Source organism: Sebastes fasciatus, chromosome 10 (assembly GCF_043250625.1).
Source record: "Sebastes fasciatus isolate fSebFas1 chromosome 10, fSebFas1.pri, whole genome shotgun sequence".
In the NCBI taxonomy this organism is placed as follows: domain Eukaryota; kingdom Metazoa; phylum Chordata; class Actinopteri; order Perciformes; family Sebastidae; genus Sebastes; species Sebastes fasciatus.
The window spans coordinates 15,715,762-15,730,614 of record NC_133804.1 but is presented as its reverse complement, the minus strand read 5'-3'; the positions used below and the strand labels follow the sequence as shown (position 1 = coordinate 15,730,614).

Here is a 14,853-nt window from a genome sequence, read left to right as displayed (position 1 = left end):
TGCCCTCTCCATATCAGGTTACGAGGGTGCTGCAATTTAATCGATACGATGTTCATGTCCTTTTTGTAAAAGAATTAGTCAACTGTTTGTCATAACTTTTTATATTTGTAAACAAATATAATTAATGAAACATTATTTAAATGTTTTCTGAATCTGCTCTTTTAGGGCAAACATTTCCAGATGGATTAAATGTTCAGACGAAGGCTGTGATATGTGTAAATAATAAAATAATCATTTAACTAGTAATAATAGTGGTCCCATATGATGAGGGAAATACCCCTGAACTCAATATCTCCTAGTATCTTTCATTCACTGTAAAAATTCAGAATATTCTCTTTATCCTGTGTTGAGTATCCTGACTGGGACACTGCTCCTAAAACCTGAATGATACCCTACTATAGGCTGCAAATAATAGAGGAAAGCACTCAAACTATTAACACTAAACACACCACCTTAACCCTATAATGTTCCAGTTGCAATATTATTGGCTTATTATAGGCCTACTATAGAAGATGCATCGATAATAATAGCAATAAAATCATGTAAAAATGTTCATGTATGCATTCTAGTGGCTCAAAGAAAAAAAAACATGTGGCCTTCATTTTCAATTAATTGCATTTATTTGAAAAAATTTTATCACCTTTGGTGAAGACTCCACACTGCTCGAAGCGAAAGGCAGCAGTGTTTTACGAAGTTACAGTTCAGCAGACTGCTTAAAATCTAAAACGGCGCATTTCCACGGTGCATATGTACTTAATCAGTAAATTCATGTACTGCGTTATGACAACTACGCGAGAATCTCCCCTGTGACCAAACAAATCAGGCATGTCATCCTTCATACTGGAGCTGTAGCATATTCTTCTGTGATACAGATGTGCTTCTTTATCAATGTACCTTTTGTTTCTATGCACTTAAATGTAGCCATCAAAAACAAGAGAATGGACATGTATCATAGCAATGTCAGTGTTTTATATATAATTTCTGAACTACAATACAGGCTGATGTTTAAGGATTTAAAGCCCCATCATCACCTTACAAAAAAAGAAAGAAAAAGAAACTCCTACAGATGATTCATGGTGACAATCTTTAAGTAGCATTCTCTCGCTCACTCTCTCTATACAGAATATGTACACACATTTTTTTCATCATTACAGTACAGGTAATGAAAAACAAAACATTTAGCCATAAGGGAATAGAAAAGCAAAAATACAGAGCATTTTACTTTCTTTAAAAATAAAAACATTTCAGCTTTTCTTGTTAAACCCACCGAAACAAACTGCTCACTATGACGGCTAAATAGATCATTGGAACCCACACTGATTTTTCGAGGTGCCACTCAAAATATTACTGGTCAACAGTGAAGACAAAATTATATATATTTAGAAAAAAAGAAAAACAATAGCAACATAGGTTTAAAGCACAAAAGAGGACGGGCTCTGCTCTTCGGGTCTGTTCTAATGATCTGTGATGGTTTCAGTTCAGGGCCGTTCAGACCACTTTATCACCCAGCCAGCACTGAGGAGGCCAGTGCTGCGACAGGAAGGAGTCACTCTCTCCCTCAGTCCTCTAGTCCACCTTGACCACGCTGTAGATCTTATTTACAAACCAGAAGCAGGCGAAGAAGCCAATTGTACCTGAGAAGAAAAGAGAAAGTTAGAGGAATGGTTTGATAAATATTACAAAAGATTCAAATAAACTTAAAACACATAAGATGGTCTAGCTGCCTTTGAAAATCGTGAATAGTGAGGGACGTCGTTATCAGCTGTAACCGCCGTATGAGAGCAGTGCCGAGCAGCGGCCGTGAGCGAGCCAGTGGGGCACGCTCACATGCACTAAGATGCATTAAAAGCATGTTTTGCCGGCCCAGCTATGTCAATAAAGCACGGAGAAGCTCTGATTACAACACACACAGGAGAGTGACTTCATTCTCTGCTCAGGTACACATTACTCCTCTATATCTTTACATGGCAAATACTTGTTTGCTGTTATATTAATGCTCTGAATATTGTATAGAGCACCTTTAATGAAAGGCCACAAGGTCCTGAAATGAATGTACTTTGGGAGCACAGACACAACGAATAACCACAGAGTCAAATCGTACAGCCAGCTTGCTGTCGCAGCAAAAACCAGACTCCATCCACTAAAAGCTTGAAAAATAACTTCTGAAAGTTGGGACTGCAATCTTCACAGAAACACACCAGCACTTCATTTTGTCAGGAAGAGAGAACATTCTCCCCCAACGTTGAGAAGCCAGATTGGTCAAAATCCTGGATCAATTCAAGTGGGTATAAAAGTCCTATCTGACTGCTCAACAGGGGACAACGCAGCCCAATCCCGAATTAAGTTGTGATCAAAGTTGGGATGAGGTGGAAAAAAATAAAAACTTAAAGATGGGGAATGAGAGAGATTAGGATTATTTCAATCAAAACTGGAAGCAAGAAGGAAAACTGATAATCTTTTCCTTGGATTATTTCTTAGTGATAATCTTTTGACATCTCGTCCCCTTGCTACTTACAGCTCTGTCTTAAGATAGTGTCAAGCAGGGCTACAGGCTAACTGTTATCTGGACTAATGACGGTATAACACCAGAAAAAAAATGTCATCATCTGACATCATGGTGAGCATTATATTTCTGCATGACATAAAGACTAGGCTGTTATCTAGTCCTGTGTATTATCCTATTTCTGCAGTGCACAACCCCCTAGTCTCATCTGAGTGGGTGTGCAGGAGAGCTGGACAGGGCCGGAGAGTGCTGTTACCATGTCAACAAGTGTCAATCTCTGCCTCTTTTAACATGGAGACAAAAGCGGCAACAATGTTCTGTTCATCCTGGCTTTGTGATAACGAGTGTGGTACACAAATCTGCACAACCTCAAGTCACACGGCTGGATTTTACGTGCAAGCACAGAGGTATTAAGCAACGGTCAGGAATCCTGAGTGCATATAGACTCATTATCATCCATGGCAACGAGTTCAGTGGTGCCTGTGTCTTTTGATCCACAGAAAAAAAAAGAAACTCCCTGATAAAACTAGGCTCTGGCTTGTCAAACAGCAAACCACAGACAGTAAAATTGACCCAAATAAGTCTGAAAAACTAGATCTGACCAAGAGGGACGTTGAACATTCTAGACAAATTTCCCACAGTCTCTCTGATTTTCATTAAACTTTAAACAAAAAATGACAGTCAAAATGGGCAAATGAATGCTCTTTAACTTCATTTGACACACTGCTTCTGTGCTGCCAGTATAGAAATAAAAAGGCCAAAGCTTGGGCCTGGCTTTAACTTAACGACAACAAAAGAAATATTGCACAATAGTGTGGGCTGCATCCTGGTTTTTAATGACTTAGGTACAGGATGGATGTCCTGAATATTTACAATGCAGCTGGATTGACACTGAGCAAACAATAGCAATCACACCTACAAACTACACACGCCGTTGTGCCTGGCATGCAAACGATTTTTCTACTACAGTGGAAACCGCTTATAGTGATCACGGTTACAGTGCTCAACTGCTTATATGAATCAAAAAGCCCGGGAGAGAATCATTCCTATACAAACGCTGTTTAAACAATTTGCTTATAGTAATTAAGTAGTCCGCTTACACTGTTCATTTTGGATCTTTTCATACATGACAACATATGGAAAAACATTTTTAAACTACATTAGACTAACGTTAAGTGAATTTATGTTTTGTTTTTTACTTTACTCCCTGATACTTTGCCTGCTTTCCAACTAGATACCTGTGCTGCGTGTACGATAGTGTGACGGGAAAAGGAAAGTAGCCACATTTTCTCTGAATAAAAAACGAATGGGCACGGGGAAAGCACTTGTGGTTGAAGCCGCCCTCGTCAAGTGGACTGATAATGCCTGTACATGTAATGCCCTCAAAGTGAAACTTTGCCGATCCTCAACCAGCTCTGTGGCACACACGCAGAACGGTGCCCGTCTCCCTCCGTACCGCTACCGGGTGAGAGAGCGAGGAGCCCCGGCAAAGGGGCGTCGTTCTGCATGCACGTTCACGCTGCAGAGCTGGCCAAACACGGCAATGCCTCAACCAAAAGGCAGAAGAATTGTCTGCAAGTCAGTAAATAGCGAAGTGGTCTGTTTCATTACTTTGCATTCTTGTAATAAATATACCAATGTCAATTAGATGGCAATCTGCATGAGAAATGATGCAAAACAAAAAAAAAAAATTCGGTTATAAGAATCTTCCATTTATAGTGATCAATTTGACCCAGATAGACATGATCACTATAAGCGGTTTCCACTGTGTATGATATCTAGGTATTATTTCAATGTGTCAAAACAAAGCAGGAAATCATTGTGGCTGCTTAAAGAGCTCACTTATCTCAAAGCCTCACCTGTGAAGAGGAAGAAGATGAGGACCATAATCATAGTGTATCCAAAGTAGAGGATGGTGCTGGCAGCTCCGACTATTTGCAGCTTGGAGAAGAAGTAGTGCACGGCGTAGATAAACAGATAGACCGCTGTGAAGCCGCTGGTCAGGAAGGAACGCCACCACCAGTGGTAGTCCTGGACACACATTTAAAACGTTAGGATATGTCAACTGAAATTACCCTGTACAAACATTTTATTTGCATAACATGTAGTCAGGTGCTATGCGGTGAAATTACTAATATATTCAAAGGCGAGATCTAGAGGAAGAATCAGAGGAAGATATTTCTTCCTTCTTTACACAAGTAGGCCTTTGATATGACAATTATAGTATGTGCTACTAACAGAGAATTTATTTTTAAGTTGAAGTAATAAATTTTTTCCAGACTCAAGTCTGATAAATGAGACAAAATTCTCTGAACATTCAGGTACCTCTGCACATAGGTGGAAGTAGCAGAGCAGTATTGTGGCCTCGGAGCATGTGATGAGTAGAATAATGAAAACCAGGAACAGGAAGCCGAACATGTAGTACATCTGATGAGACCTAAAAGATAAAAAGAAACATGTGACAAGGGCCCAACCTGATGTAAAGAATGCAGGCAGTTGAAAACAGGAATTACAGACCAATCAGGAAAGACACGATTCATGTCTTCTTACCAGGGCTGTCAATCGATTCAAATATTTAATGGTGATGAAATTAAAATGACTTTATCTGTTCAAAATGTGACTTAAAGAGAGATTAAGTACTGCATTTAGCATAAAAAATATGCTCAAATCATAACATGACTCAAGCCCAACAGACAACAACAGCTGTCAGTGTGTCAGTGTGCTGACTTGACTATGACTTGCTCCAAAACTGCATGTGATTAACATAAAGTGGGCATGTCTGTAAAGGGGAGACATAGAACCCATTTACATTTACATACTGTATTTTGAGGTCAGAGGTCAAGGGACCCCTTTGAAAATGGCCATGACAGTTTTTCCTTGCCAAACCTTAGTGCAAATTTGGAGAGTTATTTAGTTACTAGTAGTAGTTTCATATATCTTCAGTATCTTCACTCTAGCTTTAAAACTGAGCCCGCTACAACCTCTGAAAGATCGATTGTGTTAATGCATTTAAGAAATGATTGCGGTAAAAACAAATTTGCATTAACACGTTATTATCAAGTTAACTTTGACAGCCCTAATTCTTACCAGATGCTGTTGAGAATGAAGAAAAGCTGGATGAAGATGCAGCCAAAGGGCAGGATGCCGCCCATCACTATACCAGGAATAGGCTTTGTAAAGAACGACTGCTCAGGAATTTGACGGGGGATTTGGTTTGTTCGCACTGGTTGCTCGATTGCCTGCAGAGGAGCAGAAAGAGAGGAAATGATTACAAAAACTCTCAAGCACACACACATTTCATCTACAATCAATAATTTCAAGCACGACAATTCGATAAACTAAGAGGCCTAACTCACAGCTTTCTTGAATCCAAAGTAGGCACCAACGAAGGTGAGGGGCACAGAGATTCCAAACCACAGGGCCAAAATTGCCACCAGAGTGCCAAAGGGGATTGCTGCTGAGGAGCCCTCCACCCAAAGGATCAGGTTCATCAGGAAGAAGTCTGCAAACACGATACTAGGGGATGGAGATAGATGATGGACAATGACACAGAGAAAGTCAATACATGTGAGAATTACAAAAGCAGTGTGCGTGACAAAATAAGAGCAACATGTCACTCCAGGGCAGAACAAAATACAAAGATGAGACAAATGAATGAAATGCTGCCTAATAGCAAGCGGACTTACCCGGGGCACAAGAGTGCTGTCAGCAGGACGTTTGTCTTCCACTTTTCACCTCCAAAAGCTGAGAGCAGAAACAGAGATGGATGAGGATCACACTGACCGTGACAGCTCTTAAGACTTTAATGAAACTTTGCAACAACATTTTCACTGGACTCTTACTTTTGTAAAGGCGTGCAGACACATAGCCAGCAGGCGTGCCCAGCAGAACCCAGAGGACCACAGCACATGTCATAAGAGCCCCTCTGTTGGCCGGTGACAGGAAACCCAGACAGGCCAGGACTACAGTGGACAAACAGTCATCAGTCATTCAGACATAACAGCACCATTTCAAATTAAGAATTGAAATATAAATACAAAGTCTAATGCTACTCCTCCTATCAGCTGCCCCCTAACTTTAGACTGTAAAACCTAAAACTGTCTTGACAATGTATAAGGCTCTAAATGTGTCGTCTTGCTTGATAATGAAGTTCAATATATTTCAGAGGCTCCCAACAGCCGGGCCTTCAACCTGGTTTTGAACTTCTTCGGTGGAAATATTTTGAATTTAAACTGGGAATTAAACAGAGCATGTTTTGGGAAACAATGCAGGTTAAAAACTCAGCTGGTTGTCTTTGAGTTCCACTTAATGTCTTTTGTTTAAATTCAGTTTTCACATGCACTCTATTTTAAATATTGTTTATATTTATTTTATAAATGTTAACTTAACTGACTGAATAAAACAACAAGGCAGCCTTTTAGTGTACTACTGGCAACAATATATAAATTGCTGCAACAAGTGTGTGTGTGCAAAGAAAATGTGACACTGGTGTCACTCTGTGATGTATTTAATGTGGTGAACACAAAGTTCACTTTTTGAAACTGATGATAGACGTTAATAAGAAGTAGGGATGTCACGAGAAGTCGATGTCAGAATTCTGAAACGTGACAGTACTCGTTTTTCCACAGTACTGCAGGTACCGTCAGGGCTCGAGAGTAATTGTGATTCATTGTTTTATTTAGTTTTTTACCGTGGTATCGAATTGGTATCGAGAATCATGGAATTCCACTGGTATTGGTACTACAAAATTTTAGGTATTGTGACATCCCTAATAAGAAGGAAACTCTAATTCAGTGTGTGTAACTATTACCAGTATTACATACAGTATTACAGCCTAATGTAAAATCGTCCTTACAGAGAGTGATGAAGGTCATGATGAAGATCTGGGTGCCCTGTCCGAGGAACACAGACAGCAGCATGCCTTTCCTGGGGGGACGGAAAACATCCCCGTGCACTTGCTTCCACCCCGACTCCTCCTGTGCGTCCTCCTGGGAAGGGAGGCAGAAAGTAATACAGAAGCTGTCACAATCAAGGAAGCACTCAATATTTGCAAATGATAAAAGTTAAAGGTTAACCCACCACCAAGCAGTGAATACTACCTCACCTGACAGCAAAGAAAAACAAGGTGACGACAGAGAACACTGAGTTTTACCAAAAGCTGTGAAATATGGTGTGAAAAAGTCCTCCGTCAATTCATTAGTATAACCCCCTTCCTTGAAAGTTAAAAAATATTCACACCATATTTTACTGTGTGTTCTAATGTAGTGTAACATTGTGTTTGCTGCAATCACACACCCAAACACCTGATTTAATAACCACAAAATGTTCTGTTCAAAACGGCTTTCAATAAGCTTACGTAGAGTATAGAGGATTTTTCCTTGGTCGGTGGAATCTTTATCAAGTCTCCCTGTGAAATGTAACAAAATATTTATACTTCTGGGTACCGTGCATCCAGTGTGCTGACTGGTATTTCACACTGCAGAATGACAGCATTAGCTATGTAACTGTGATAATGATAAGCAGTAAACACACACTTACTGCCAGGTGAAAACCTCAACCTCTGATATTTGTGAGTTACACGTTTCAGCTAAAATCTAATAATTTCATGATGCATTATGGGATAAGAAAAATGTACAACCACAGGCATTAAGTGATCTTTTAAACCCCAATAACAGAGCCTCAATAATGTATGGTCATCTAGCTAAAAACAAGGCGGCTCATCCAAGCTTGAATATATGAGGTTTTCACGGAAATGGTAGCATCTACTTTGAATAGTTCATTTGCATGGTGGCATCATGTTGCCGTGCAGTACACAAATAAGACTAGAACTAATGAGATTCAAATTGTACCATTAAAGAGGACCTATAAGCTTTTGTGCTTTTTCCCTTTCCTTTAGTGTGTTATATCGTTTTTTTGTGCATGTAAAAGGTCTGCAGAGTTGCAAAGCCCAAAGTCCACACCAAAGGGAACTACTCTCCCCCACAGAAACACTGCTCCTGAACTGCCTGAAACGCCTTGATTGAAGTCCTGCCTTTTCTTCTATAACTTGGTGATGTCACCAAGTAATACATTTGCATAATACCTGCCTAGCGGCTAGTTTGGGCAGGAGCTCAAACTGAGCGTTTCAGACCGAGGGAGAAAAGAGGTGCTGCAGCACAGCCGGTATGGGAGAAGTAAAGCGTTTTTTGAACATTAAAGCATGTGAACATGTTCTAGTAGAAACCTAAAATACAAGTATGCACCTGAAAATAAACATAATAGGTCCTCTTCAAAAACATAATCTGCATCTTCAAGAAATCTTCACTTGTATGCTAGCGCTTCATATACACATCTGGATCGGCTCCAACTGAGAGAGAGTTCTACAATGTCTTTACCTGGTCCACCTGGTTGTATCTGGCAATGTCCTTGTGCAGGGTTCTCAGCATGATCATGGCAACCATACCAGACAGGAAGAGGACAATGACCAAGGAGTTCATGATGCTGGAAAAACACACAAGACATACAATAGCATCAGCTAACCAGCATCGAGACCCAGGGAGTTTGAGGGAGAGACCGTCTCTGTGGTGCACAATGTGAAAAATATCTTCATACCTAAACCACTGGATGTTGGTGTGAGGCATGGAGACCAGGATATAGTCCCACCTAGAGGCCCACTTGATGGAGTTGTTTTCCTGTAAAAGGAAGTAAAAGTATTACAAAAAACATCACAAACAAAATGTTATTTTTCTCATTCTCGTGTAGAAACTGTTATATATTAGTTACATAATACATTTTGTCATATGGTTTGGAGGCCTACCTCAAATGTGACAGAGTAGGTGTAAACTATCGACACATCATTATCAAACGCCCCAGGGACCTCCATTGGGTTGCCTCCGTCACAGCTGGGGCTCTTTTCATCTGCATGTTTGATACTGTTGTGCACAAAACACACAAAATCCTCCATGTTAGATTATTAATAAAGCTAGTGTTGGTTTTTTTTTAATGGTGAGTCGTCATTCAGATGCAACATGTTGAGGTCGATTAGACCCAAATCAAAATATGGTGATGTCATATCAATCTACTACCAACAAACCACAATTACCTCTTTGGCTCCAGAGTGGCAGCGACCAGCCGAGCCCCTCTCCATCCTTCTGATGCGCCGCTGTGGTAAGTGATCTTGATGTCCACATGGTTGAACACGTAAAATGTGTTCTTCTTGTTGAACTCAGCCTGAAAAAGAAAGCATATCAAATTTCAGGTACTCAGATTCCTCAGGGTAAGGTTTGTAAACATATGTTGTTGAGTATCTTCTAGACTGAATTTGTCTAATTCAAAGAATTCTATAACATGACTTCCAACTTCACTTCTATCCTACGTAAGTGAATTGGGTAACACTTTATAATAACCATCACTTATAAATGGTAAATTGATAGTTAATTAAACTTAGTTAAATGTTATTTTACTGTTAACAATTAAATGATAATTAATGTCTACAAATTCTTGTAATGCTATAATTTGTTATTTTATTATTACCTTGTGTAATGGGAAATAATTAGTTTATAAATTCTATATAGTATCATAGCTGATTAGAGACAATAACAATTACATTATGATTACATTAGTAAACTATTGATTGACAGCTTATTAAAGATTAAAGACTATTTTTGTATTCTAACACAATAATCTAATATGCTCTATAAATTTTCACTAAAATAAGCAAAATTATATACATTATCATTAAAACTAGAAATTAGAAATGATTACACTTTGTGATTATTTGTAGATGTGAAAATGCTAAATTACTCTATCTTTCTGGGACATCCTTGACAAAATCAAGGATCCCGTGTAACTCAACATGTCAGAATGAGGACCACTTCACAAGCAGATGACCAATTAGGTGAAACTTAATATGTTAAGTAGAGTACCAGTTCAAAGATGGAAATCACAACTTACATTGATAACACAAGCATCTTTAGCTCGGCCGTCTACGGTAACGAGGCAGCCAATGGGGAAGCCCGGATTGCAGTACTTCTGACCATCTTCCACATCATAGCACCACGTCACCGGCATGTTGTCAATGATCCTGAAAAAAAATGTGGTTTACCTCAACAAACTTCTTCATGAAAAAAGTCTGTGTGCTTGTGTCTGTTTGCTTTTCTGCTGTCATCCAACTTTCAAACAACCCCCCTCCCCTACTATAAATAAGTCACAAGTAAACAATGACTGTACACTGCAGTAGATCATTCACAAACCAGTGGTGCTGGTAGTTCAGCTGCATTCCCATCTTAAGAAAATCCAGTTTGGTGGCATCCTCCTGGTTGCCTTTCTTGTAGGTTTTGGTGCACACTGCCTCGCATTTAACATCTTTTTTGAAGCTGACCTGTAAAAGGCAAATGAGAGTCATGTTGCATCAACATTAAAAAAAAAATCAAATGTAATCCAAAATAAGCAACACCATAACAGATGCCATGCAGGCTTAAATTTTCTGGTTAACACCCCACCTTGTATGGTGAAGACTCAATTCGTTCGCCAAACAGCACCTGTCCGAGGTTCTCAGAAGGCCTCTTTTCCTTGGCATCTTTGCAAAAGTCAAACCTTTAACACATTTATAGATGGTCACACACAATGAGGGGATGTTACAGAGCAGAAACAAAAAACCCACATACAGACATTACACAAGTGGCATCAAGTGGTAACGAAACGTTACTTACACATCATACTCATAAGGCAGGACTGACTCCACTGAGTCCAAGCGATTGACAAACAGCTGAATCACTGTCTGTAGAGAAGCAAAAACAGTTGGTCTTTCAGTCTATATTTGTTTAAAATACATGTTATCAAGAGCTCGCTATACTTAGAACATTTTAAAAGGAAATTATCATCGCATTTAATTTATGATGTCTAATTATCTTTTGATATGTTTAGATATATTTTCTTTTCTTCTGTACTGTTTTTTGTATGTGTTTCATTGTTTTGATTAGATTGTTTTCCACTGTTTGGTTAGGTTTTTCTGCACATTTTGTGTACTTCTTGTTGTTGTTTAACTTTTGTTGTATTTTTTAAATTATGTTAGTTTAGGTCTTTATTCCTTTTTTGTCATTGTTTTTTTTCTCCTCCTGGGGTTGGGGGGGCGGGGGGGTTGTATAGTCTTAAATTGTGCAAAACAAATAAACAAAAAAATAAACTTAAGGTAACATTAGCAGAGCATTTACCAGTCAAGCACAATGATGACTATTATCGCTCATAATTCATTATTTGACTCAGTATTACTGTAACCACAATAATACTGATTCACAATAATGAATTATGAATCAGTATAATTGTGAATCAGTATTACTGTTACCACAATAATACTGATTCATAATTCATTATTTTGAATCAGTATAATTGTGGTAACAGTCTCTTGGTAGGCTGGTGAAACCCCAGATCCCTCTCAGTTAGTTTCTATAGACTCCCTTTGGCCAAACAATCAACAAAGCATTAGAATATGATACCAATGCTCCAGCTCCAGGTAATAGCCGGGGCCTAAAGAGAGGCTTGGCCACAGACGGTGGCCGGTAATAGTGACATAATATCACTATTATGTATTCATATTATTTCTTTATATTCATCTTGTCTCTATAGGTGGAGGCTTCAGCACTGTACATTATTCATTTTGTTTTCTTTTTGTTATGTTGTATAGTTGTTATGTTATGTTATAGCTGTTATGTTATAGCTGTTATGTTATGTTGTGTTAGTTGTTATGTTATGTTATGTTATGTTATGGTGTATAGTCTTAAATTGTGCAAAACAAATAAACAAGGTAACGTTAGCAGAGCAGTGGTCAGTCAAGATTAAGTACAATGATGACTATTATCTGTCATAATTCATTATTTTGAGTCAGTATTATTGTGGTAACAGTCTCTTGGTAGGCTGGTGAACCCCCAGATCCCTCTCAGTTAGTTTATATAAACTCCCCTGGTTAACAAAGCATTAAAATATGATGCCAATGCTGATGTCCCAGGTAATAGTCGGGGCCTAAAAGAGAGGTTTGGCTAGCTATAGCAAGATTAAAGAAGATAACAAATTGATTGCCAATTCCAACAACAACAGAAGAAAATCCTCTACATTACAGAAGACATGTGAGTGTCGTGAATTCATACATTACCTGGCAATCATCCCCGCCTGTCCCTTCTTCACAGAAACTCACTGGGGCTAAACCCGGAAGATAAAACGCAGAGCACGAACAGAGATACGAGACTAGCGCGTAAAGCAGCACAACACCAGCGTGTATCCGCCTCTTCATCTTTACCACGGGTTACAGGCTGCTTCTCAGATGTTATATGTCAAAAGGAGAGTGTTGTTTTTGTTCTAAGAAAGGGAGATGTTAGCTAGCTACGTCTTCTTTCTACTCTGGACGCAGATAGCTGACCTGTCTCCAGCATCGGTGACGTTTCGCTCCGTCAAGTTAACCGGAAGCCACTAAGAATGAGCACCGGAAGTTAAACTTTAAATTATTATACCTTCAAAATAAAAACTTGTAATAAATACACTGTTTATTATGTAGGATTTATACATGTGTAACTTATGTTGATACACTCATTGATTCGTAAGTAGGATATTTGTTGTATGAATACGATCATAAACGGTGACATTTTTAAACTGAGCATTCAAGTACATCGCAAGTGGTTTTAAGTTGAAAAGTGGAGCATGTCGACGTCATATTTTTGTTCTGATTAACTTGACACCGTGGAAGTAAGAGTGACGTTGCGCTTATCGATTCCTCCCATAGACACATCCTTGTTTTCTTTACATGAACAATAGCGTTACTGTATACTGCAACATAAGTTAAAAAAATTAAAGAATATCTTCAGAAAGATAAAGGCTACATAGAAAGTATATTTATACAAGTATAAGAGTAAAAGAAAATTAAGGGGGAATCTATTTCCAACTATACTGACTCATTTTATATCATTGTAAAAGACAGGTGACTCAAAAAAACAGCAGGGACGTCACATGCTTTTTTTTTATTATTATTGAACAAATTCAAATTTACAAACAACATGGCTCATAAATCATTGCATTAGAGTAAAAGGTCAAGGTGCATACAGAAAAGGAACAGATAAAATGTGTAAAATTATACATAAAAATAATAATAAATTAAATTAAGGGCTATTGGGCTGTACCCGTAAGTCATATTCTTCTATTATACTAAGAAGTTTCAATGCATTTTTGTTTTTCATGACTTTAAGGGCTTTTATGTAAGAAATAAACTCAGAAAGAAACACATTAAACCTATAGGTTTCACTTTCATATACTTGGATTTGTGCAAATAAAATTTTCCAAGAATGACAATTCTGTTCACCAGAAAGTCATCTTTGTTGTTGTCCATGACAAGACCATAAACAATGTCCTTTTGAGAGAAGCTTCCCAGATGAGAAACTTTTGGGAAAAGCCAGTATATCATAAAGCCATAAAGCTCTAGAATACATACAATGAAAAAATAAATGATCAGTAGTTTCAGTATCATCACAAAATACACAGTTATTGGTTTCAATTCCAAAAAAGTATATTTATACAAGTATAAGAGTAAGAGGAAAGTAAGAGAAAATGAAGGGGGAATCCATTTCCAGCTATACTGACTCTCATAGAGATCATTGTAAAACCAGAATAGGGACTTCACATGCTGCAGGCAGATATACCGGTTTCTGTCTATCTCGTCTAGCTCTCAATTGCTGAACGTAATAACCGGAATGGTCACATACATACATATCCATTTAATGCTTTATTCTTCTACTTCACTTCAATTTAGAGAAAAAATATTGTGATTTAGACTTCACTAATGTTAAATTTTGAGTTACCTTGCAGATTGAGATTTTACATACAAAACATAGATTACAAATTATGATGCATTGTTAAAGCAGCAGTGGGTAGAATTGGAGCAAATATGATTAAAAAAGTTATTTTTTTATAAAATGGTCACTATATCCTGACAGTAGTGCATTAAAATGGGGAATATCAACTTCTGCCCTCCAAGAGGTTAAAACTATCATTAAGGACTACATGCACAAAACCTGGCAAGAATACTGGGACTTAAGTGATTTCAGAAACATGTAGGAGCTGGTAGGATACGGAGCGGGAGCCCAAGGGAAGAGATGGTCATTTCCTGTCTGAAAATAGGACATACCTGATTAAACCAATCACTCCATAGAATAAGCGAGCACCCAACTGGACTATGCACGCACTGTAATTAACCGGAAGGTGTCAAGCATGTTCTTATAGAGTGCAACAAGTATGACAAAGAAAGAAGGGAATTGCTATCAGGAGTAGATGATGGAAATATTCCAATGAAGAATCTGCCAGGAAAGACATCTAAGAAAGTACACAATCTT

General features: G+C 38.3%; 1 protein-coding gene across 2 annotated transcripts; it reads right to left on the bottom strand.

Annotated features, from left to right (window-relative positions):
- Positions 1 to 601: 601 nt before the first annotated feature.
- tm9sf5 (transmembrane 9 superfamily protein member 5) lies at positions 602 to 12,951 on the bottom strand. 2 transcript variants are annotated; one of them, XM_074648479.1, is made up of 18 exons: positions 12,630 to 12,945; positions 11,194 to 11,261; positions 10,984 to 11,077; positions 10,735 to 10,862; positions 10,436 to 10,565; positions 9,585 to 9,712; positions 9,300 to 9,414; positions 9,095 to 9,174; positions 8,878 to 8,983; positions 7,860 to 7,910; positions 7,359 to 7,491; positions 6,346 to 6,465; positions 6,190 to 6,247; positions 5,860 to 6,019; positions 5,591 to 5,742; positions 4,829 to 4,940; positions 4,363 to 4,534; positions 602 to 1,634 (listed from the first exon to the last, which is right to left on the bottom strand). In XM_074648479.1, the coding sequence occupies exons 1-18, from the start codon at positions 12,765 to 12,767 to the stop codon at positions 1,567 to 1,569; spliced, it is 2,013 nt and encodes a 670-aa protein (XP_074504580.1). In that variant the 5' UTR covers positions 12,768 to 12,945; the 3' UTR covers positions 602 to 1,566. The 2 variants fall into 2 exon arrangements, with proteins under 2 accessions (XP_074504580.1, XP_074504581.1); XM_074648480.1 differs by lacking the exon at positions 7,860 to 7,910 and having other exon boundaries at positions 12,630 to 12,951.
- Positions 12,952 to 14,853: the final 1,902 nt, after the last annotated feature.

Excerpts from the sequence above, each read along its gene's own strand:
- tm9sf5 (XM_074648479.1), bottom strand. The coding sequence starts at position 12,767 with ATGAAGAGGCGGATACACGCTGGTGTTGTGCTGCTTTACGCGCTAGTC. Across the intron at positions 10,566-10,734 it reads CTGAACTACCAGCACCACTG|GATCATTGACAACATGCCGG; the intron begins GTTTGTGAATGA and ends ATTTTTTTTCAG. Across the intron at positions 4,941-5,590 it reads TTCATTCTCAACAGCATCTG|GTCTCATCAGATGTACTACA; the intron begins GTAAGAATTAGG and ends TTTATCTTTTAG.